Source organism: Sorex araneus, chromosome 5, assembly GCF_027595985.1.
Source record: "Sorex araneus isolate mSorAra2 chromosome 5, mSorAra2.pri, whole genome shotgun sequence".
Classification (NCBI taxonomy): Eukaryota; Metazoa; Chordata; class Mammalia; order Eulipotyphla; family Soricidae; genus Sorex; species Sorex araneus.
The window spans coordinates 62,873,824-62,899,718 of NC_073306.1; the positions used below are offsets into that span (position 1 = coordinate 62,873,824).

Genomic DNA, 25,895 nt, shown 5'->3' on the forward strand with positions numbered 1-25,895 from the left:
TCTCTAGGGCTCCCCTAGGGCAGTGGTCTTTGTTCAGAGGAATGCAAGGATTTTATTAATTGAATCACTAACACTACCTCTCTTTTCACCAGGGATTATATCCTTGTACCTTATCTGAGTTCAAATCTTCTTTATCTGTGAAATCTGGCTTAGTCAGACTACAAGGAAACTTTGCTTCAGGCATAGTTTGTAATACTTTGAGATAGTATTTCTTTCTACAACCTCTTACTAATCATTCTCCCCACACCTCCCACACCCCTTTTTTGGGAGAGAATTCCTTCAGTTACTTTATTTATAAAATGTAAAAGTTTTGAGAAGAAATGAATTTATACCAAATGGATTTTATTTAGTCATAAATTTTAATTCACCATGAAGTCCCCAAAAGTTAAAAATCTATAAAGAACACAAAATTGTATGATACAGCTTTTAAATTTTGTCTTTCAATATTATTATTTTTCAATTGTAATAATTCTTCACATAGAAGTATATATAAAAAAATTTTAAGATCAGAAATCTAGAAAAAGTGTATTCCTGAATTTATATTAGATTCTATATTTTTGTAAAATGTAGGAAAGTAACAGAAAAGTTAAATTGTGTTGTTTCGTTGGACCACAGCATTCTGTATTCTGGTTCTGTACTCAGAGATTACTCCCAGTAGGGCTCAGAGAACCATATAGGGTGCTGGGAATTTAACTAAGGTCAACTACATCCAACACAAGTACCTTACTCACAGTAGTATTTCTGCAGCCCCTAAAAGGTAAAATTTTGATCATTTTACTCTTTTTTTTCTTTTTAGTTCTGATGATGCTTTCAATAAAGTCAACTTAAATTATCGCACAGAAAATGGACTGTCTCTACTTCATTTATGTTGCATTTGTGGAGGTGAGTGCTGGAAACTCAATACTTTGTAAACTAGTTATATGTATTTATGGTCAGTGATTTGAGCTGCTTAATAGTCTAGAAGAGAATTCTATTTGTGCTCAATTTTCTTTTGTGCTTTAACCCTATAACCTTGATAACCTTCGGTAGAAGCAGTAACTACCAGGCAGATATTTCAATTGATTGAGCACTGAATTTAAGTTTTATTGTGTTCCTATCAGAATGAAGTCACTTAGTGTTCTTGGAAATCAAAAGAATACTTTTCAGTATTGGACATGCCAGTCAGGGATTAGATTAAATTCAGAAGCACTTAAAGCTTTACCAATATATTACCAGGCAATTGTTTCACAATCTGCAGTAAGATATGTAGAAAAAAAATATACAAAAGATTAAAACTTTAAGTTTGATTTGCCTCATTTGTTTTCTTTGCTAACGTATCACAGAACCAGAACTTCAGATGCTTCCAGTCATGTAGTACATACATAGAAATTCATTGAATTAATGAATGTTCAATTTTTATTTTGTAAATGCAAACTAATATTATTTGAGATTTTTTAAAAATAGAAGTCTTAAAATCTAGTTATCAACTCTAACCATATCTCTTATCCATTGCTCCCAAAAGAACTAGATACTTTAATTGACAAATCTTCCTGCCAAATTGAAACACACCTTCTTAAGCTTAGTTATATCTTCCAGGTTTTCATGATTCAAATATGCTAAAACTTCTACTAAAGATGTTCTAAGGAATCCTATACAACTAGATTTTTGTCAATACTTTTCCAGCAGTGGATCATTAATAAGATGGATCTTTAATATTTTATATGATTAAAAATTTGATAACACTAAATTTAACACATAAGATTCTATTAAAATATAAAACATCTACACAATTTTATGTGTAGTAGAAATGTTCACTATTGAGGATGTCAATTAATTAGTAAACGTTAAAAATATATCTGCTAAACAAAGATATATTAAACAAATATCTGAAATTTTTATATATCAGTCTGACATTTGGTTTGAAGAGAGACTTTACCCCGCAACAGTTCAACTTGTTTTTCATTTTTATTTAGGCAACAAGTCACATATCCGAACCCTTATGTTAAAAGGGCTCCGTCCATCTCGACTAACAAGAAATGGATTTACAGCTTTGCATTTAGCAGTATACAAGGTGAAGCATTTTTCATCCAATAAATTCTTTTTTATTTGTTTTGTTTTGTTTCGTTTTGTTTGGGGTCCACTATGAATGGTGCTCAGGGCTTACTCCTGCTCTATCCTCTGGAATCACTCCTGGTACTGCTCAGGGGATCAAATGGGGTGCTGAGGAGCAAACCTAGGTTTGCTGTCTGCAAGGCAAGCATCCTGCTTGATTTGCTATTTCTCTGGTCTCAATTTGTTAAACTCTATATAGAATCAAAGATCATGCATAATTTTTGACTACTGTTTATTTTTTTCATTTAGTAATCATTGGAAACATTCAGAGTGACCAGAATATTCTTCTTTCTCTCTGTTTAGCAGATTTTATATATATATATATATACACATATATACATACATACATATATATAAATTTGACACATGCTCTTTTTAATGAACTATTATTTAATTTTCACTGAAAAATCTGTGAATATCAGTGAGTGAAGGTTATATGTTCATCCAGTGGTTAAGCTAGGATTTAAGACTTGAGTCTAGTTTCCTTTCTTACCAGGAGACCAACCTATCTCTGGGTAAAAGATGAAGTAACCTTGGAGAATGAAAGAACATTGAAGTTGCATTTTATGTTCTTCTTAAAAATACTATTTCCCCCCTAGATTTATCATTAGTTTCATTCTTTTAATTTTTCTAACTTTTCTCCAGTTGTTTATTTTATCACATTAGTTCCTGGTTCCAATTTAATCTTAATACCTGTTCGGAAAGTAAAAATGTGAATTAGTAAAAGAGCTAAAATTGTCATAAATCCAAAATTTACAAATGAAAGTTAAATATACATTATTCTCTACTCCCATTTCATTTCTCTTTTACCTGTTTTTAAGAGTCAAATATCATACTGGGTTTCATATACATTGTTTCTTTTTATTTATTTATTTATTTATTTATGAATGCTTTTTTAAAAATAATTTATTTATTTTTATTTAGTGAATCAACGTGAGGGTACAGTTACAGATTTATACATTTTTGTGCTCATGTTTCCCCCATACAGAGTTCGAGAACCCATCCCTTCACCAGTGCCCATTCTCTACCACCAGTAAACCTAGCATCTCTCCCACCCTCCCCAGTCCCGTCTCCCCCCACCCCACACTGCCACTATGGCAGGGTATTCCCTTTTGATCTCTCTCTCTGATTAGGTGTTCATATACATTGTTTCTAAAGTCAATAAAATATAGTAAAATTCGGGTGTGGGTTTATTTCATAAAAATGATGGCATCTAGGAAATGTAAAACTGATGTTTAAAAATAAGGTATAGGGGCTAGAGCAATAGAACAGTGGGTAGCGCGCTTGCCTTGTATGTGGCTGACCCGGGTTCGATTCCCAACATCTCATATGGTCTTCTGAGCACCACCAGGAGTAATTCCTGAGTGCAGAGCCAGGAGTAACCCCTGTGCATTGGCCAGGTATGACCCATAAAGAAAAAAAAAAGAAGTATAATTGTCACACAAAATCTTAGACTTGCATTGCTGTAGTGTTTATTTTGCCCTTGATTTTATGTGAACTTTTGAAAGCATTTATTTTGCAATTATGTATATGTGTATGTGAGTGTGTGAGTGTGTGTGTGTGTGTGTGTGTGTGTGTGTGTGTGTGTGTGTGTGTGTGTGTGGTAGGGAGTTGTTTCTGCTTATATGAGAATTGCCTTGTTACTTAATTCCTGCAAACTTTAGAGATAAAAAAGAGCCATATATTTTATTATTCCGATTCACATACTCTGTGATTCATACTGCAGATGCTCCAATGCTCATCCCTTTTATTTCCCAGTCAATATCTACTCAATTCTTCCTATTTCTTCAGCAAAGATGCAGCAGTCAAGTGCTAAATTGTCATTAGCATCTATTAATCATCCTGTAAGTCTTGCGTGGCGGTTGAGTTCAGTGTGTAGGAAACAGTACCTGAAACTGAATGTTCTGCCGACCGAAGATCAAGGAACAGGAATCTGGTGATGAATAATTAAGGCAGTGTGGGAAACTGTGAATTCTGTTTATTTATTTTGGGCCACAGAGGAGAACAGTATTGGACTGGAAAGGGAGCTCAATAGGCTTGAGTGAATGCTTTACCTGTGGGAGACCTAGGTTCAATCCCATGTACCACATGGTCTCCTGAGTACTGCCAAGGATCATTTCTGAGCACAAAGCCAGCAATTATCTCTGAGCACTGTAGGGTGTAGCACACGCCTCACTTCTCTCCAATATGTTACAACATGAGAATTTGAGCAGCTGTAGATTTTGTAGTTTCTAATACCAATTTGAGGGCTCTTTCAAGGATTGGCTTTGTTTTCTTTAATGAGGTTTAATTGGCATCTCAGACTGTATATGTTTTAGAGATATATTTTCACCTCTTTAAAATGTATATCAACTCACCATATCCACCATTCAAGTGACAATATCCCTTCACCACTGTCCATTCACTGTCACTGTATCACTCTCATCCCGTTGTTCATGGATTTACTCGAATGGGCGCCAGTAATGTCCCAGCCCTGAGATTTTAGCAGTATCTCCTTACTCATCTTTCCCAATGATTGGAGGCTTCTTTCAGGGTCAGCAGAATGACACCTGTGATTGTTACTGTTTTTGGCATATCAAATACACCATGGGGAGCTTGCCAGGCTCTGTGGTGTGGGAGGGATACTCTCAGTAACTTGCTGGGCTCTCCGAGAGGCATATATATTTATTTTCCTCTATGATGATGTGTGACCACGCAGTCCAGGAATATGTTCACCCATGTGTGAGTCTCGGCCTGAGTGTGTGGAAACAACAACAAAAAAACAAGCAACAACAACAACAAAAACCCCAAAAATGAAAAGAGAAATACTATAATTTGATAAAATGATGATTCTGAGTTTTCTTTGAAGGAGGGATTGGGTGACAACTGGCTGTGTTTAGGGCTTCTCCTGGCTGTGCTCAGGGTGCTCAGTGAACCATATGCAGTGCTGAGGAACAAACTGGGTCACCAAGTGAAAGGAAAGCACCTTACCTCCTGTATTGTCTACCCCCAAACAGCCAATTCTGATAGTGTACATGAGGAACTCCCAATTCCAAGAAACTTTCTATAAATGAGCAGTATGCAGTTATCCATAACTCTAGAGATTCTTCCTAACATATAGGTTCTGAACTTTCTGAATATTGCTTGCGCTCTTTCTCTCGCTCTTGTTCTCTCTCTTTTTCTCTCCCCTGGATATATTTAAATACTAGGTTTTTATCCATAACAACTCATTATTTTACTGACCTTTTTGGTGCCAGGATCAAAATCATGAACTCATAGATACAAGGTATGCACTCAATGACTGAGTTATAATACCTGGCACCCCAAGACTTTATGGAATTCTATAAATCAAAACTACATACAAATCTTTCATTTCCACTTTTTGTCATATTGATGGACTGGATCAACAGCATAGTGGGTAGGGCATTTGCCTTGCACGCAGGCCGACCTGGGTTTGATTCCTCCATCCCTCTCGGAGAGCCTGGCAAGCTATGGAGAGTATCACACCCGCATGCCAGAGCCTGGCAAGCTACCCATGGCATATTCAATATGCCAAAAATAGTAACAAGTCTCACAACGGAGACGTTACTGGTGCCCATTTGAGCAAATCGATGAACAATGGGATGACAGTGCTACAGTGCAGTTATACTGATGTTGCACCAACAGTATGAATCATGGTACTTTAATATTTTTTTTTAATTCTCAAAAAAAAAAAAAGGCTAAGGAAAGCAGCTGGCACCTCAGCCTGTGTCAAGGCAATAGCACCAAACTATCTCACTGAATTCATCATGACTCAGAAATCAAAGGAGAGGCAGAGCAATAGTAGAGCGAGAGTAGGGTGCTTGTCTTGTACAAAGCTGACCAGCATTTGATATATGGCACCTCACGTTCACCTTCAAACCCCACCAACAGTGATCTCTTGAGTGCAGAGCCAGGAATAAGCCCTGAGCACCACTAGGTGTGGCAAGTAAAAAAACATCAAAGGAATTAGGACTGGAGACATAGTACAGCAGGTAAGGCAATTGAATAAGGCTAATCCAGATTAAATCCCTGGCACCATAAATGGTCCTCTGAGCCTACCAAGAGTGATACCTGAATGCAGATCTAGGAACAAGTCCTGAGTACAGCAGAGTGTGGCCCCAAAACTCAAAAAAAAAAAAAAAAAAATCAAAGGAAAGAAAAAAGTCAAACTCAAGATGTCACCAATTTTTTTTTTTTTTTTTTTTTTGCTTTTTGGGTCACACTGGGCAGTGCACAGGGGTAGTTACTCCTGACTCTGCACTCAGGAATTACTCCCGGCGGTGCTCAGGAGACCATATGGGATGCTGGAATTGAACCCGGGTCGGCCGCGTGCAAGGCAAACACCATACCCACTGTGCTATCGCTCCAGCCCCAGTCACCAAATTTTTTCATTATCTTTTTTCCTTGGCTGTTCACAAACAAAGCACTAAGAGTAGCTGTGATGAGTGACATCAGCAAGACTGGAAAAAGGAAGCCCCAGGCCTTCCTTCCTCCTGTAGAACCACTCATTAAACACAGTACACATATAAATTCCCTTTATGAGAAATTCAGAAACCAATTAGGCTCCAGCACACCAAGAAAAAACACTAAACAGCTTTATCAAAGTCAGCAGGAAAATCTGTGCTATCCTCTCACCCTAGTCCTTCATCCTCAAACCACCATATAATTGCAAGGCAACTATAGGCTCCCATTAAACCTCACAACCATTTCACTGTTTTTATTCCCCCTTCCATAGCCTTAGTGGTATGTCAGAGTCCAGGGGTTTGTTTTCATGTGACTTTGTTCCTTCCACTCTTCTATTTGTGAATGACAGCATCCAATATTTTTCTTTTGATTCATTTTCCATAGCATGATTGGCTCCAGTCCTATTTAGATGTAGCAAAAAAGCAAAATTTCAATTTTCTTAAACTGACATTGTGTGTGTGTGTGTTTGTGTGTGTGTATCACTTCTTCTTTATCTAGTCAGATATTATTGAGTACATAGATTGTTTCCCTATCTTACAGTAAATCATGCTTTAATAAACACTAGGTGCTTGCATGTTTTTGATTCAGTGACACCATACATTCTGAGTCTGACTGAGAAGAAGACTGTAAGTGTTGACTTTTTGTAATATTTAGCATAGCACAGCCACATAAATGGGTTCTGGACCATTTAGTGCTACAATCTAGAATTATCTAACTCTTCCACTTCTATTTATTAAAACTAGCTCTACCATTCTTTGTTTTATCTATTTATTTGTTTGGATCACACCTGGCAGTTCTCAGATCTTCTCCTAGCTCTGTGTTCAAGATTCATTCCTGGCAAGGTTCAGGAAACCATTTGGGAGGTTGGGATCAAACCTGGATCAGTTGCATGCAAGACAAGTAAGACAAGTACCTTACATGATATACTATCATGATAGCCCATACTTTTCCATTTTTTAGACTTTCCTTCCTTTGTTTGTTTCTTTTTTTATTTTCAGAAGACCAGATGGACTATAATATTCTTTTTTGTGACAAGTTTAAATGCACTTAGAATCTTGGACACAGGTAGCAAAAATGGCTATAATAAAATGCATGATTACTCTACAAAAACCTTAATAGAGATAAAGCAAATTCACCTGTCTACTTTAAAACACAATATAAAGTAACATATATTACCATATACTTTAAAACACAATATAAAGTAACATATATTACCATATACTTTAAAACACAATATAAAGTAACGTATACTACCACTGCATTATTAATGCTTATTATATCTCCCCTGCCATTGATTGCTAGTTCATGCCATTGATTGTTCCAGTTTCTTTTTTCTATATAGTTGAATAAATTTTATTTTAACTATATTTCAAACAAAAATATGACAGAATACTATGAGAATCTTCCTTCTATGTTATCTAACTTTACTAATTGTGTGTATTTTATATGATCTTCATTACCATTCTTAGTCAAGTAAATTGAAGACATTGTGATCAATTGCCACTATATACTCCAATCTTATTGTCAAGGAGAAAGGAAATTCAGGGCTAAAGAGCTAGTACAGTGAAAAAGGCAATTGTCTTGCATGTGACCACCAAGGTTTGATTCCCAGAACCCCATATGATCTCCCAACCATAGCCAGGAGTGACCTCTGAGAACAGAGTCAGGTAGCCAGGAGTAAGCCTCAGCATTGCCAGAAGTGCCTTTCCCCCCAAAAAAAAGACCTTTGAACATTCATATATATATGTATATATGAATTACATATAAGTGTGTATATAGCTGTATATATATATATATTCTATATTCCAAATTTACTTGGCCCCAAGAGAATAATTTAATAGACAGTTTAGGAGCCAATACAGAATCATGCACCTTTAAAGTTGTCTTTTCTTATTCTTTTCTTTAATCTAAAGAAGTTATCTGCTTTTCCTCATCTCTATGGAATGCTGGGATTTTTGATCCAGATGAAGCAGGCACTTATATATTTCTTTGAAATTTTAGAATGTTTAAATTTAGTATAAATTTAGTATAAGAGTTATGTCAACTGCTCTGCATGCAGTGAACCCCAGTTTACTGCCGTCACATATGGCAGCTCCCTTCAGAACCACCAGGGATCACTCCTGAGCAGAGTCAAGAGTAGTTCCCAAGCACTACCTGATGTAACTCAAGACTAACAAAATAATAGACACATAAGAGCTAGATTTTGTGCCTTACAATATATCTGTCATGTAAACTCATATTCTCTCATTTAAAAAATAATGTAACTTTTTCTTTTTTGTTTTGTTTTGTTTGAGCCACACTTGGTGGTGCTCAGGGCTTACTCCTAGCTCTGTGCCCAGGGATCACTCATAGTGGTACTCATGAAAGCACATGAGGAACTGGGGATCGAACCCAGGTCAGCATGTGCAAGACAAATGCCTTACCCATTGAACTATATCATGGGCTCCAAATTTTCACATATTCTATAAGATTATAATATTAACCATATTAGTAGCTATTTCAGTGCATCCTGAATATTGAGCCTAGACCAGGACTTTGTTTCTTGAAAACAGTTTTGTTTTAAAAATAGAAGTATCTCTGCTTCCGTTAGTAGTGATAGAATATATGAGATATTTAGATTTTTTCATACCATGTTAATGATAAGCCCTCATGTTTTTGTATATTTTTGATAAGGATTATATTTATTGAGTTATAATTTATGCAAATTAAATTCACAATTTAAGTGTATAATTAAATGGCTTATAACAATGTTCGTTGTAACATACCATCTTGCAATGACAGGCTTTTCCATCATTCTTAAAATGTTCTTCATACCAGTTTGAAATAAATTCTCTGCTCTATCTTATCTGGCCACTGAATACTGATACTTTTTTTAACTATCATTTACTTTTTACTTTTCTAGAATGTTACATAAATATATATCCATTTACTTTTCTTTTATATATGTCTTCTTTTATATATGACTTCTCCCATTTATAATGCTATTGGAAACCTAAACTGTTTTCTGTCATTGTAATTTTTTTCTTTTTTAGTTTTTTTATTTAAATATGATCCATTTGACATGACTTTTACATATGATTTTTCACACTTATCATAATGCTACTTGTCAACAAGAATGCCATGTTGTTCTGTTTAGTTAATTGTGTTTTTATTTTTTTGTATATTTTATTTTGCTTTTTGGATCACACACTGCGATGCTCAGGGGTTACTCCTGGCTCTGAGCTCAGGAATTACTCCTGGTGGTGCTTGGGATACCATATGGGATGTTGGGGATTGAAGCCGGGTCAGTTGCGTGCAAGACAACCACCCTATCCACTGTACTATCGTTCCAGCCCCAATTGGTTTTTTAAATTGTGAAGCTGTACTCCCTTACATGGATATTCCTTAATGTCTTTAACCCCTTATCTGTTCATTAAAATTGTACATACAATTTAATTAGTGACAATGGTTCATCTTCTCCTGTTTCTGGATTGATGGTTCATATATTTTGACTATTATAAGTAGTTTTAAGTAAGATTGCCTTTCTATCTTCTTTTCTATGTTAAAAATGTATCTCAAGCAGAAATCCAGGAAAGTCATGAATGATTATGAGGATTCACTCTGCAATTTTTCTTTCTTCCAAAGTTCACGGTTTTTTGCTATTTGAGCTATTTTTTAGAGCCTGATAATATATGTATCATATGTTTGGTCCATTTGATAGATTTTATTTTTCAGTAGGAAAGGTTAATACAAGTATCATGTCTATCATCTCATTTTATAGTGCAAACAACTTGTGATCTAAGACATAATTCTGTATTGCCAATATTTTGTTCAAAAGTTCTATTGTCATCCATTACTCATATACTCTAACTCTCTCTTCTAAATAAAAGATTCAGGATCCTTTAATTTGCAGTTTTATTTTAATAGATTTTCAGACTTTTTTCCTATAATTCCTGCCTTCAAAAATAATGGTTTTGTTTTTCTGTTTTCTTTTGTGGTGCTAGGGCCTCACATACGTGAGTCATTGGCTCTACCAATGAACCACACTTCCCACCCAGTGATTTTAAACTTTAACATGCAAGAAAATCACATGGTAACTATAAGATAAAAGTAAATAATTCCTTCTCTATGTTGCCCTAATAAAATTTGGTGCCAAGAATTTCAGCTAGGATCTAAATTTTAATCTAAGAGTATGTTGTAAGCAGTCGAAGTTTACATGTTGAAGATGACTGTTGAGTTTTGCAACTAAGTTTGGGGCAAGACAATCAGCAGAAACCACCACAAAGGAGTTTTATAAGTGAAGAATCTCATTCTATACCCCAGCTATACTCATCTAGAATGTCAGGAGCTCAACTACTAGTGCTCATAGCTCAGTTCTTTTTTAATTATTTTTTTAAAATCAAGACACCATTATTTGCAAAGGTATTCAGAGTTGAGTTTTAGGAATACTGTTGTTCCAGCACTAACTCCACCATCAATGTCAACTTCCCTCCCCACGGCCCCAGGTTACCTCCCATTCCCACCTCTCAGCCAGCCTCATTGACAGTCACATTTTAAGTTTTGTTGTTGTGCATCATTAAACAAATTGCTCTCTTCCTCTTTCTTTCTGAAATGAAGCAAAAAGAATTACTAACTTTTTTGAGTGAATTAGACTTTTTTAGAAGGCAGACATATGCTATTCTTTACAACATACCTAGCACAGAGTAATTACTTAATAAAAGTTAACTATTATTGCCGAGTTTTCATTTCAATAAACATTTATTGGAGAACTAATGTGTCAGTCGTTTTACATAAAAAAAAGAAAAGAAATGGACCATGATGTTTAGATTAGTACTTACTAAAAAGACAAGAATAGGTAATCCTAATATTAAAATAATAAAGCTTATACATTAGATAAATTTACTCTAAATTTTTTATCATATGCCCTATAAAAATTGCACCCCCACATTGATAATTGTTTATAAATTATAATAGTGAACTAAATAATAGCTTACAGCACAATGTACACATTTACACTTTAGTCAATAGGGCTAAAATCTGAGCCTATAAACCCATTTTAGATATTTGTTTTGATTACATCAAAATCTTCTGACAAATTTCTTTTCAAATGTGATTAAATTATTATTGTTTCCCTGAAAATTTGACTTACAAAAAGCCCTCCCTGTAGGAGAAAGAAGTGCCAACTTTGCAAGTTTTGTTTTATTTTTCTTATATTATTTTTGCTCTGTGGCTACTTCACAGGGATCTTTTATAGATAAGCTGCCAATTTTATATGAGACAATTTAGTTTAAACCATATACTAAATAGTTTGATTCACATAAGCAATGATTCATTCTTCTGTATTAAAAAGTTTAAAAGTTATAAAAAGTGATAAACAACCTTTAATTTCTTCCGTATGGAATTCTAAATATTTATTATAGAGTGAATACTGGGAATGATTACTAGTTGATAATTGATAAGATCAGTATAAATCTACATGCCATAAAATTTTATTTTTTATATCAGATATACATTTCTAATTTTTCTTCTTGAACCCTATTATATTCTCTTACAACAACCTTCTTATATTTGCATCACACACAAGGAATACTTTGTTAGATGTTATTATATCACTGTATCACTGTAATCCCGTTGTTCATTGATTTACTTGAGCGGGCGCCAGTAATGTTTTCATTTGTTCCAGCCCTGAGATTTTAGCAGCCACTCCTTACCGATTTTCCCAATGGTTGGAGGCACTTTCAAGGTCAGGGTAACGAGACTTGCTATTGTTACTGTTTTTGGCATATCAAGTATGCCATGGGGAGCTTGCCAGGCTAAGCCATGAGGGCAGGATACTCTCGGTAGCTTGCCAGGCTCTCTGAGATCATATCCCTCTATGATTTTATGGAAAATAGATAGGGAGTGTCTTATGAAGTGTCTTATGTTCACTCATGCATGACACTCGGCCTGAGCATGTGGAAAGCGGCTTGGAGTGTGGCAGCAGTTTGGTAGTGGAGGTCGGCTGCCGGGGCTGGGTCCCTTGGGGAAGGGAGGGCTCTCACTCCCCCTCTGGGGAGCCCTGAGTGGAAACAGCCTCTGGCATGGATTCCGGGTATGTTATTGTTTATCTCAAGTAAAACATAGACTTTGGGAAAAGACCTTTACTTATAGGTTGGAAGATCTAACATAAGAATTTTATAGAACAGAAACTTATTAGATCATCTACTTTTACCTCACATATACCTTGATTTCAATACACAGACACTTAGAACATCTTTCTTCAGTGAATTAAATGCAGAATTTTGATTATCAAATCATTCTTACCTCTTCATATGATGAATCTTAAATGATCATTTTTTTCTTTTTTTAGGAGTTTTGTTTAAATCACTGTTACTTAATATACTGTTAATCTTAGTGTTTCATGTATACAGCGTTCCACGTCCATACCTTCCACCAGTGTCTACTTCCCTTCACATTCACTCAGTGTCTCCAACTGTACCACATGACCCTCTCTCTATCAGTTCCCACTGTGTTAAGCTCAGTTCACTAAACAATTTCTCAGATTCTGTTGCTTTAGGGCATTTCCCCCCTTACTATAAGCAATAGAAATAACCAATGCTCATGAGGAGATGGGGATAAAGGAACCTTCATCTGCTGATGGGAAGGCTGACTCCTTCAACCGATATGAAAAACTATATGCCTCAAAAATATAAAAATTGATCTTCTGCATGACTCAGAAATTCTACTTCTGGGCTTTTATTCCCCAAGTGCCCCAAAAGTTTATTCTGGAAATTAATTTGCACTCCTATATTCATTGCAGTGCTCAATATGGAAACATTCTAAGTGTCCAAACACCCTAAGTGTCCAACCAAGAGTAGATTACTGGATAAAGAAACTATCACACACACACACACACAACCACACACACTGGAATGCTAGAAGCCTGTAAGAAAAGGTGAAATCATTCAATTTTGCACCACGTAGATGGAGATGGAGATATTATGGTGAGTTAAGTCCAAAGAAGAGGGACAAATGCAGAATTGTCTGTCTCATAGGTGGGATATAAAGAAGAATGGTCACAAAAAACAATGGTCACTTGTTCTTCCCTACAGATATCATCTCACAAGATTTCACTCTATTATCTCAGAAGACATTTTATGGGACCAGGGAGATAGTATAGCAGATAGAGTGTCTGTCTTGCACCTGGTCAACCTGGGTTCAACCCCTAACACCCCATATGGATGCTACCCCACCAGAAGTGATCCCTAAGCACAGAGTCAGAAGTGAACCCTGAGCAAAGCTGAGTGTGACACCTGCACCCCAAGAAGATATTTTATATACTAATATGTACATTGTAGGAGAAAAATCTTATTCATACTTGTGTCTGACTAGAATCTAAAAAATATGTATGCTTCCAGAAATTTTGTTGTTAGAATTGTATAGTCTGGAAACTGTTGTATCCTTTTTGTGATTCCCCCACCCCCGCAATCTTAGCACATACATTTGATTGTGAAATTTAATTTTTCGACTATCCTAAAAGTAGGACCAAATTTTTTGTTTCTTAAATTTTTGTTTTGCTTTTTGACCACCCCCAGTGATGCTTGGGGATTACTCCTGAATCTTCCCTCAGATATCACTCCTGGCGGTGCTTAGGGAAACCATATAGGATGCTAGAGATTGAACCTGAGTTGGTCACGTGGAAGGCAAGCATCTCACCTACTACTATTGCTCTGGCTTTTGTTTCTTAATTTTTTTAAATTAATGTTTTCATTTATTGAATCACAGTGAGATACACAGTTACAAATTTCTTCATGATTGGGTTTCAGTCATATAATGTTACAAAACTCATCCCTTCTCTAGTGTACATTTCCTACCACCAATGTTTGCAATTTCCCTTCTGCACACCCCACCATCTCTGCCTGTCGATGGCAGCAATATTCTTCTTCCTCTTTCTTCTCTCTCTCTTGCTCTCTCTCACTGTCTCTCATATTTATTTTTAAATATGCAAGCCATACTTTTTTTGGTATTTGACATTTTTCTTTTATTTTTTTAATTAACTTTTTTTCATTGAATCACTGTGAGATGCACAGTTACACAGTTGTTTCTTAAAATTTAAAAGGTATTTGCCCTTTTTATATATTTTGGCTTTGGCAGCTCCTCGGGTGATGCTCAGATCTACTCCTAAATCTTTCCTCAGACATCACTCCTGGTGGTGATCAGGGAACCATATGGGATACCTTAGATTGAACCCAGATCAGCTGTGTGCAAGGCAAACACCCTACCTGTTGTCCTATCACTCTGACCCCATATTTGTCCCTTTTGATTAAGACCTCTACTTTGGCAGTATTGATATTTTGGATAAAATAATTTTTGTTATGCCGAAGCTGTACTGTTCTTTGTAAGGGATTAGCAGCATTTCTGGTTTCAAAAAGTTACTAGTTACCCCATTCACCCTAAACCACAGTTCCTGGAAAAATCAATCATCCCTACTTGAGAACTACTTGTTTAATTCATTAAATTAGCATTTAGGATTCAAATTATCTTTTCAAAGTTTCCTCATTGAAGATCATTTTTTAAATGGAGTATAGCAAGATAATAATCAGAAATTCTTTTTTGAAAACAATTCTCAAAAATTATGAATACAACTTATGCATATTTAACTAAATTTTCATGATAATTGAAACTGATTAATACTTGTTCTCATTTTAAGGAACTGGAGAACATTATTACCTCCCAAATTAGAGCAATTCTTAAGAGAGATATTCTCATACTTATGTTTTTCTTAGCAAACAAGTAAAAATACTCTGTAAATTTTGAAAAGCTAGATTTTATAAATTAGGGTTTAAAAAATCTATTTTAACAGAGAATAGTAACAGATGTTAACTGTCCTTCAGTTTTATTGAGATAGCACTTATAGCTCATATTCCCTGGAGAATTTCTTTATTCCTCCCATGTCTTGAGTTAAATATAGTCTGAGATATAGTCACAGCAGAGTATACTTACCTAATAATAGTTTTATTATTATTATTATTATTATCATTATTATTATCATTATCATTATTGTTTGTGGGGCTGGAATGATAGCACAGCCTGTAGGGCATTCGCCTTGCACACGGCTGACCCAAGTTAGATTCCTCTTCACCTCTCAGAGAGCCCGGTAAGCTACCAAGAGTATCTCGCCTACATGGCAGAGCCTGGCAAGCTTCCCGTGGCATATTCGATACATGCCAAAAACAGTAACAAGTCTTGGGGCTGGAACAATAGTACAGTGGGTAGGACATTTGCCTTGCACGCGGCCAACCCGGATTCGATTCCCAGCATCTTATATGGTCCCCCAAGTACCACCAGGAATAATTCCTGAGTGCAGAGCCAGGAGTAACCCCTGTGCATTGTCAGGTGTGACCCAAAAGGCAAAACAAAAAAACCAACCAACCAACCAAACAAACAAACAAAAAACCAGTAACAAGTCTTACAATGGAGACGTTACTGGTGCCCGCTCGAGCAAATCGATGAGCAACTGGATGACAGTGATACAGTAGTACTGTAAATGATTCTGTGTTTTGTTATCTAGTTACTTCCTAACATATTATATTTCTCTTTATGAGGGATGGAGAACACACTGCCCACAAAATCATGAGATCTGGTCTTGGCACATGATGAGAGAGAAGCATAAGTTTCTGGTCAGCTACTAGTGACCGTATCAGCCCTCTCTGCCTGTTTTATTGCATGGCCAATGAATGGAGTTATAGTCAAGTGGCCCTCAGCAGGGGGAAGGTTCCCCAACAATTCAACAGATGTCTGGTTAAAGAAATTATGCATACATCTACGCAACTGTTAGGAAAAATGAAGTCATGAAATTCTGGAGCGATAGCACAGCAGGTAGGGCATTTGCCTTGCACATGGCCGACCCGGGTTCAATTCCTCCATCCCTCTCGGAGAGCCCGGCAAGCTGCCGAGGGTATCCCGCCCACAAGGCAGAGCCTAGCAAGCTACCCCTGGCATATTCGATATGCCACAAACAGTAACAAGTCTTACAATAGAGACATTACTGGTGTCCGCTTGAGCAAATGGATGAGCAAAGGATGACAGTGATACAGTGAATATTGAACTAAAACGAAAGTCAGTAGAAACAAGGGCCAGAAGGATTGGCCCACAATTGGAAGCCTGTGTCAAGTGCTGGGGGAGAAAGCAGGTGGGATATAGAAGGGACAGACTACAACAAAGGTAATTGGAAATGATCACTCTGGATAAGAACTGTGTGCTAGGAGCAGGAAAAGGACCAAACATGATAATCTCTCAGTATCTGTATTGCAAACCATAATGCTAAAAAGGAAAGAAAGAGAGAAAGAAGAAAAGTGCCTGCAAAAGAGACAGGCTGGGTTGGCTGAGTGCGGAAGGTGAGAACGAAACTGGGGATATTGGTGATGCAAAATGTACATTGGTGGCTTGCTTTGACCATCCATACCTCATTCATTGTCCCTTCATCATCAGTCCCTCCCATTAAAATAATAGTGAGTTGAGAGGCCCTTTGCCTTCCAAAATGTGAAAAACTTCCATGCCTTCAGGAATGAAGTCCTTAACAATCGAAGACAGATAATTTGACAAAGTTAAATGGGAACTATCACTTAGACTCAGTGTTTTAGAAGTATTGTGAAATTGTGAGAGAAGATGTGAAAACTAGAAAATTAGAAAATTTATGTCCATGAAATGGAGCAGTCACTATTCTGCTCCAGATTCGTCATTGTTTTATAGATAATGTAAGTCTAGTATTATGTAAAATGCCAGAGAATCAGAATCATGCTATGTTTTCTGATACTGAAATGCTGGCTATTAATTTTAAACGTTACTGGTAAAAAATATTTGTCGGCCAAGCCTTCTTTTCCTCTTGTGTCATGTTTGTAATCTTTGATAGAAATTTTGATTATCACAACAGCAGGAAACAGATTTAATCTAGTTATCATTTTCTGAGCTCTTGGAACAATTATTATTGTATATTCACCAATAAATACTTATTGCATAAACATACAGATGATGACACAGTTTTATGGTTACTCAAAAGGAAACAAGTACTTCAAAAAAAGAAAAAATATTAGACAAAATGTCTTATTTTAACCATGAAAATTAGAATTAGAAAATTGTGACATATTTATTTGGGAAATTTTAATGATTTGTAGGGCTGAGTTAGAATTAGAAAAGAGGCAATGGATATTGATTGCTCCTTCAAAAGATGAAAAATTGAGCAGTGAAGTGTATGGTAGGATTACAGGACAATTTCTAGAAAATGGTTTTGCAGTCTTTTAAAAGTCTTGACCCTTTAAATGAACATAAAAGTTCAACTTATGTTAATTTTTTAACTTTAAAATGTAACAATGTGAAAGAAAATTAATTTTTAAAATTATAGTATCAATTTGCGTTTACAAGCAGTATGTATTTGCATTTTCCTAACATCTCAAAGATTCAAATTGATCTTTGATAATTCCTGATACATGAGAAGACAAGTGTATTCAAAGCCCATTTGAAAGAAGTCCATAGGAAGAAACAGAAGAATTCATTGGTAGAGATGATAAGAAGAAAAAAGATCAAAAGCAAATTGTTAGCATTATCCTGAAGAGATTACAGGTACTCACTCTGAGTGTGTCTCTTATTTTAAGGTCTTTTTTTCCCCTCAAAATTTCAAGCAAAGTCAAGTATCTCCATCACTCCAAAGTCTTTTTTAATCTGTCTTTTGTGAAAATAAATTCAGAATTATTTTAACAAAAGGCAGGTGAGTGTGAACTTTTGTAAACATATTTTAAGTACATATATATATATATATATATATACTGATTAATGGGGCCTTTCATTGGAGATGTCCATGATGCACGAGGTAGCTCTAGTCCATTAAATTTTAATGCTTGGAACTAAATACATTTCATCCCAAAGCTCTGCATAGTTCCTTGTCCTAGAAGAATCTTAATAGTCTTCAAAGGCAATAAAGCTACTTTTGTTATGTTTTTGTTCTAAACTCAAAACAGGCTGTAATAATTGCTGTGCTGGGTATACTGGATTAATGAAGAAAAAACTACTTAAATAAACACACAATTAAAATAGTTATTTATATATATTTTCACTCCCAATAACTCAGTCCTTTTTCTAAACTAAGCTTTATTTTACCTAAGAGTTCCATTCATGTGACACTCCAGGGAACATCCAACAATTAGGATAGGTACTACAAAAAGCAGTTTAGCCCAATTCAGAAATTTAAAAAATGGATATATTCATGATTAAACATCTGAATAAGAGTGGACTAAGACATAAATGGAATCTTTTAAGTTTTATCTATGATCAATTAGCACAAATATATACACATGTATTTGTAATGATCTTAAATTTACAAGCATTTTCACTTATATTATGTTATTTGATCCCCTTTACAACTCATTAAATAGATAAAGCATGTTTTAGATTCTATTTTTACAGGAGCAGAGATCATGGTCACAAAAAGAACTTTTAGAAAGAAGCAAATAATACAAGTGAAATTATAGTTAGGGATGAAAAGCTAAAATGACTTAGAGAGAAAAGCATATTATTTAAAGTCAGAGAACGTTTTGTTCTATTTTTGTTTTGAAGTACCTAAGATTGAACCCTGGGTTTCACACATGCAAAGCAAGGCCTTTTCTGCTGAGCTATATTCCCAGCCCTTTAACGTCTGAAGACAAGTTCATATTCCAGTTCAATTTTAAAATATTGTACATTAAAGGAACTTGGTTTAAGACTCTAAATGAACGTTTGCTATGTTTTTACATCTCTAGAAGATGAATGATTTCTTGTGAGTCTGTTGTTTTGGAGGGGTCACATCCAGTAGTGCTCAGGGCTTATTCCTGGCTCTGGAAGGCAGATTATTTATTAATCAAAAGAAAGTAAATTTTCAGTCATTAAAAATTTCACACTTATTAACTTTATTGTGAAATGGAATTGACAATTTTTATTAGTTTTTACTTAATTTATGTAGTCGAGTCCCAAAGATTCTGAATTCACTGACATTACTGGATACTTACTCTTAGTCATAGTGACAATCAGAGCCAAGCAGGATCTTATATGAAATGTTGCAAGATTTTCTGCAGGGAGGTTGGGCAGGTCATATCTGTTAAACTTTGAAACTTCTCTGTGCTCTACTATGTTCAGGGGTGGCTCCCAGAAGTACTCAGGGGAATGAGTGATTCAGAGAATTAAATCAGGACCTCCTGCACGCAAAGCATTCTTTCAGCCCATCAAGCTGACTCTCTAGCCGCTGTATCAGAGTATTAGACATAACACAAAGTCGTAGTTACTTCATATGTAAAATGTTTTTATTAATTTGCATACATTTTGAAGATTTATTTTATGCCACATTCTTCTCAGAGACTGCTGGATTAATTTTTAAACCATGTGTGGAAGAACTCTTGTTTCCACACATGGTTTTAATTTTGTTTAAGAATAATATTTATGGGCTGGAGTGATAACACAGCAGGTAGGGCGTTTACCTTGCACGCGGCCGACCCAGGTTCGATTCCCAGCATCCCATATAGTCCCCCGAGCACTGCTAGGAGTTATTCCTGAGTGCGTGAGCCAGGCATAACCCCTGTGCATTGCTGGGTGTGACTCAAAAAGCAAAAAAAAAAAAAAAGAATAATATTTATTCTTGTTTGTTAGCTTTATGGCTGGTTGATTTTGGAGCCATACAAAGCAGTGCTCAAGGGACCATGTGGTGTCAGGAATGGAATCCAGGCCTTCTCTATGCAAAACATGTAATCAATGTACTCAATAAGGAAAAGTACCTTCAGGAGGTAGTGAAAGGCTATGGGCACTTTGGTGGTGGGTGGTGGGTGTGGATGTAAAACTACATCCAAATTATAAACATTAATACTATTGTAAACAATATGTCTATTTTAGTAGTCACTGTCATCCCGTCACTCATCTGTTTGTTTGAACAGGCACCAGTAACATCTCCATTGTGAGACTTGTTGTTACTGTCTTTGGCATATCGAATACCCCACGGAAAGCTTTCCAGGGTCTGCCGTGTGGGCAGAATAGTCTTGGAGCTTGCTGGGCTCTCCGAGAGGGGCGGAGGAATCGAACCTGGGTCAGCTACATGCAAGGCCAACACCCTACCCTCTGTGCTATCGCTCCAGCCCATTTTAGTAGTTAAGATGATAGACTAAAATAAAATAATAGAAAATACAAGTAATATTTAACATAACCAAGTGCTTCAAAGGTTTCCATTTTCCATGCTTTAAGAGGCTTTTATGTATCTAATTAAATAACATCCTCTCAAGTTTATCCCTGAGATTGGAACCAAGAATGCCCAGCTAAAGCACTATTGAAAGTTAGAAAAGAAGCATAGATTTTGGAGTCAAGCAAAATGGAGTTTAAATCAATTTCCAAAACTTACCAAATAAATGATATAAATTTGACTAGTCATTAGGATATTTGGCAAGTAAATTAGGGAGAATCTGTCAGTTCCCTCAGAGAACTGTTGCAATTTTAAGAGTTTTTCTTTGAAAACTATTGCCTGTCATTTTTTTATATTATTCATATGTTTTATTAGTCTCTCATAACTTGTACATATTAAAGGAATAGTTGCTTCATAGAACTTGGGAGTTATTTTTTTTCTACAGACCTCTACCCTTTTTTTTTTGAAAATTATTTTATTAGTTATCAAGGGCCAGTGATTTACTTAGTTATTTGTACAATTATTCTTACCTGTATTTCAGGCATACAATGTTCCAGCACCAACACCATCACCAGTGTTGACATTCTTCTTCCAATGTTCCCAGGTCCTTGTTATATGTTATAGAATGTAGGCAATAATGTTTCATAATAATATATATTTCAGGGGCCGGGCTCTACAGCGGGTAAAGCGTTTGCCTTGCACACGGCCGTCCTGGGTTTGATTCCCAGCATCCCATATGGTCCCCTGAACACCGCCAGGAGTAATTACTGAGTGCAAAGCCAGGAGTAACCTCTGTGCATCACCGGGTGTGACCAAAAAAGCAAAAATTAAAATATATATATATATTTCCTAGTACTTAAAGTTGTATAATATTTTTGTTTTATATAAATTATATTTTCAGGAGATAGTTATCATATTGCTGACTTTAAGAATGATTCCAACTCTAAGAATTATTCAATTAAAATACAATTTTTTAATACCATAGGGAATGAGTTTTTGAAACTTTTACTTGAGTACAACAAATGTAGAAGAGCATGTCCTCTCAAGTTTTTCCTTGAGATTGGAACCAAGAATGCCCAGCCAAAGCACTATTGAAAGTTAGAAAAGAAACATAGATTTTTGGAGTCAAGCAAAATGGAGTTTAAATCAATTTCCAAAACTTACCAAATAAGTGCAGGGTCCTACAACTAATATGGATACTCTATGGGAGTCAGTGCTCGGGAGACCTGGGGTTCCACTGGTGATTCTCAGCCAAACGGTGAGGAAACAATGGTGCTCTAACCTCACAGCACCAGGGGCTGCACCAGTGATGCTTTGATCAGTGCAGGGCCACTGACTGAGCCTGAGTCAGGCGTGCATGAGGTAAGCGGTCTAACCACATATGGTCTCCCAATCCTGGTTTTGAATTCCCATTTGATTGTTTGTTTTTACTTTGAATTCTTAAAGGTAACTTTCATATACATAGGAAGATGATAATTTTTTCATAGGTAAGTTGTGAAACTTGAAGGAGATGAATATGTACATGAAGCATTTTACATGAGGTACTGGACAGAGATCTCAAAGGGAGATCTTTCATCTATGAGCTAGCACAACCCCCAGCACCGCTGGATATCTTCCTGGTGATGCTTAGCCACCTCTGTCTTGGCCCTTATAGCCCACACTGTGAGCCAAGTACTGAACTGTTAGGCCTTATGTGTGCGAGATGGTCAGTTAATCAGCAAAGTGGCTGCCTGTCTCCCCTTTGAGAAAAATAAAACAAAACAAAACACATATAGCATAGTTAGTCCATAGTAAAAGTAACTTATAGGTCATAATGATTTATTTGTTACATTTTGTTTCGTATATGTTGGTGACATAAAGATTCTATTTTTATAATATTTATTAATATATTATTTATTATAGTAGGTCAAACTTGAGAAGTGTAGCTGGGGAATGAAAGGATAATTTAATACTTGGAAGGAACCTTATGGGTTGACTATTCTGAAGCACTCCTACTTACTACTAAATTCATGATATTTTGAGTACATATGAAATATAAAGATAGCTCAGGATAGGGGGGACCTGTGTTTACTAGAGTCTACCTAATAAATATTCATATGCTCCTTGATTTACATTTATCTTGTTTAATTTTGGCAAGGGTACAGTCAGTGCTTGTCATAACGTAGACATTAATTATTATTTGTTGAATTTAAAGAGTATTCATCTTTCTACTTAATTTGTATGAGTTCTTCATATATGTAATATATTAACCACTTGTCAGTTTGATATCATTTTTTTCAATTTCTCATTTTCCTCTGTTTTTAATAGTTTCATTTGATCAAGAGTATTATATTTCCTTTTCATTTAAAAATAATTTATACTTAAAAAGGCCTCTAATCGGGGCTGGAGTGACAGAACAATTGGTTTAGTATTTTTTTGCCTTGCATGGAGCAGCTTGGGTTCAATCCCCAGCATCCTATGTGTCCTCTGAGTACTGATAGAAGTGATTGCAGAGCCAGGAGTAAGCCCTTAGTATCACCAAGTATGGCTCCAAAATAAAAACAAAAATGAAACAAAACAAAAAGTCCTATTTCCATGTATTTAAATGTCTACCCATCAGCTGAGAAGATTGTTTTAAGATCATATTGTAACTTATCTCCAAGTTGCTCATTATTTTAGCTCAGTATTTTAAATTAACTTATTAATTATGACTTAATATCTATGAATAGTTTTCATTGGAGGAGGAATTCTTAGTTTCTGACAGTTCATCCAGTTGAACTGGTAGACATTTTCTCATTTCTGTGTTGACTTAGGGTTCTTATTTTTTTTTTGTTCAATGGGTAGCTAGTGTAAGTTGTAGTGAAAGTGACAAAGTGACATTGTGCAGGAGATGAACAGAAATAAAAAGGAAGGCATAGATGATGCTATCAAATGGCTACATAATTCAGACATTTCCATTGAGAACTCTGTCTGTGGTAATGAGTCCCACTGAAGATGATTTTGTCCATTACCTCTAAAGAAATTACCTTTACATCCATTATTACATTACTTGGAATTGCTGTCTTGCTCCATTTTATAACAAAGGAAATTGATCAAAGGGTTATCTATCATACTAAAGTTTACACAGTCATTATTAGCAAAGATGGAATTCTAAATAGTAACAACAACTCTATTCTCATATTCTTACCCCTTTATTATTAGCACATCAAACGGGGGGTGGGGAACCATCTTATTTATTCGTCAAATACTTCTCTGGGAACAGTAGGGGAGGATAATTACACTTTAGTGATGAGTGTAGTATGATAACATTGTACTTTGAAAATATAGACATTTATTCTCTAATAAACCAATGTCACTTCAATAAATTTAAAACATTAAAACCAACTTGTTCTTCCTTATCTCAGACTTATGTCATCCTCCTGATATCTAATACATTTGAGAAAAATTCAAACACTAAAGAACATACAAGATTAGACATTTTTGCCTCCATCTTGAGTATCTCTTTCCTTTAGCCTTCTACTCAACACTTGGCCATCTATTATCCTAACATTATTTCTGTCCTAAAACTTAGCTAAAGTTTTCATTAAAGTGAAAACAATGTATTTCCACGGTAAACTTAAAATACAATAAAATAAGTTATAAAGTAGCAACTAAATATTTCTCTGTGAACCTTCTGCTTTTTTATTATTTTGTTTAGTGGTTCTTACCTGGAAGTGAATTTGTATTCCCAGGGGGCATTTGGCCAACTGGAGAAGCTTGTATTTTCACATAGGAGGGTGTGGGGAGAGACAGGGTGTACTACTGGCATCTAGTGGGTAGAAGCTGGGGATGCAACTGGACTTCCTGCAGAGCACAAGGCATCCACAAATAAAGAATTATTTGATCTCTCCTTCGTATGCTGAGTATGAAAAAATGGTGCTCTAGTGCCAGTGCACATAAATCAAAAGGTTTCAGATAGACCCTTCCATGCCTGTGCTGCTTATAGGGATAAAGCTCAAGATGAGTGATCTTTGTTCTGTGATTATTATTTTTTCACTTATTATTTCCAGGGCTACTTTCCCTGTCAAGAGGCTGAGACTGATCTAATCTTTTTTAATGACCACTTAATGTTTCATTATATGGATATGCCAAACTTTACATAACCAGTTCCCAAACACCAGGCATTTTATTGTTTACTGTTTTATGTTGCTGTAAACACATTTTACTGCACATCTTTCTCCTATATTCTTTGTGCTCTTATGGAAATAAATCTCTAGGTTCCTAAGAATGAAATGTGGATAAGTATTTTAAAAGTGGTGTATATATGAGGGCTGGAGCGATAGCACAGCGGGTAGGGTGTTTGCCTTGCATGCAGCCAACCTGGGTTCGATTCCCAGCATCCCATATGGTCCCCTGAGCATCGCCAGGAGTGATTCCTGAATGCAGAGCCAGGAATAACCCCTGTGTATCGCCAGGTGTGACCCAAAAAGCAAAAAAAAAGTGGTATATATAATATATATATATATAGAAAGAGGTATATATATAAAATATAGAGAGAAAGAGGTGTATATATATACATATATATGTATATATATACATACCTCTTAGAGAGCCCGGCAAGCTACTGAGAGTATCTTGCCCCCACAGGCAAAGCCTGGCAAGCTACCCGTGGTGTATTCGATATGCCAAAAACAGTAACAATAGGTCTTATTCCCCTGACCCTAAAAGAGCCTCCAATCATTGGGAAAGATGAGTAAAGAGAGGATACTAAAATCTCAGGGCTGGGAGGAATAGAGACATTACTGGTGCCCGCTCAAGTAAATTGATGAACAATGGGATGACAGTGATGACAGTGATGCAGTGAAAACTTAGTGCTGTCTACAATATGCTTTTGAATGCTTTTCCCCAAACTTTGACTCTGGGAGCAAATAAATAGTGTGGGTATAAGAAAAAAAAAATATATATGGACATGAACCGAATGAATGGCTGTGCCTTACTGAAAGGATACAGCATAAGAAAATTCAAGGTTTAATGTATAAGGAAAATTTTGCTGAGGAAATTTTAATTTGAAATAAATTTCATACTCATTTGGAATTTATACAGGGTGTGAGTATACATAGAGTTTACTAGAAAATAATACCAGAGTTGCCAGCGGTGACTTTTTCTTTTGGTGCTTATCAGTTGGTGGGGGAGCATTTTAGGCCACATTCAGAGGTTCTCTGGACTTACTCAT

At 35.8% G+C, this 25,895-nt stretch overlaps 1 protein-coding gene across 1 annotated transcript in view; it reads left to right on the forward strand.

The window, feature by feature from the left end:
• The window catches only part of TNNI3K (TNNI3 interacting kinase), a 302,459-nt gene that overhangs the window by 14,177 nt on the left and 262,387 nt on the right, over positions 1 to 25,895 (forward strand). Inside the window, exons 3-4 of the mRNA XM_004603345.2 lie at positions 797 to 882; positions 1,953 to 2,050. Of these exons, the coding sequence (XP_004603402.2) occupies positions 797 to 882; positions 1,953 to 2,050 (184 nt within the window). The remainder of the gene's footprint in view (positions 1 to 796; positions 883 to 1,952; positions 2,051 to 25,895) is intronic.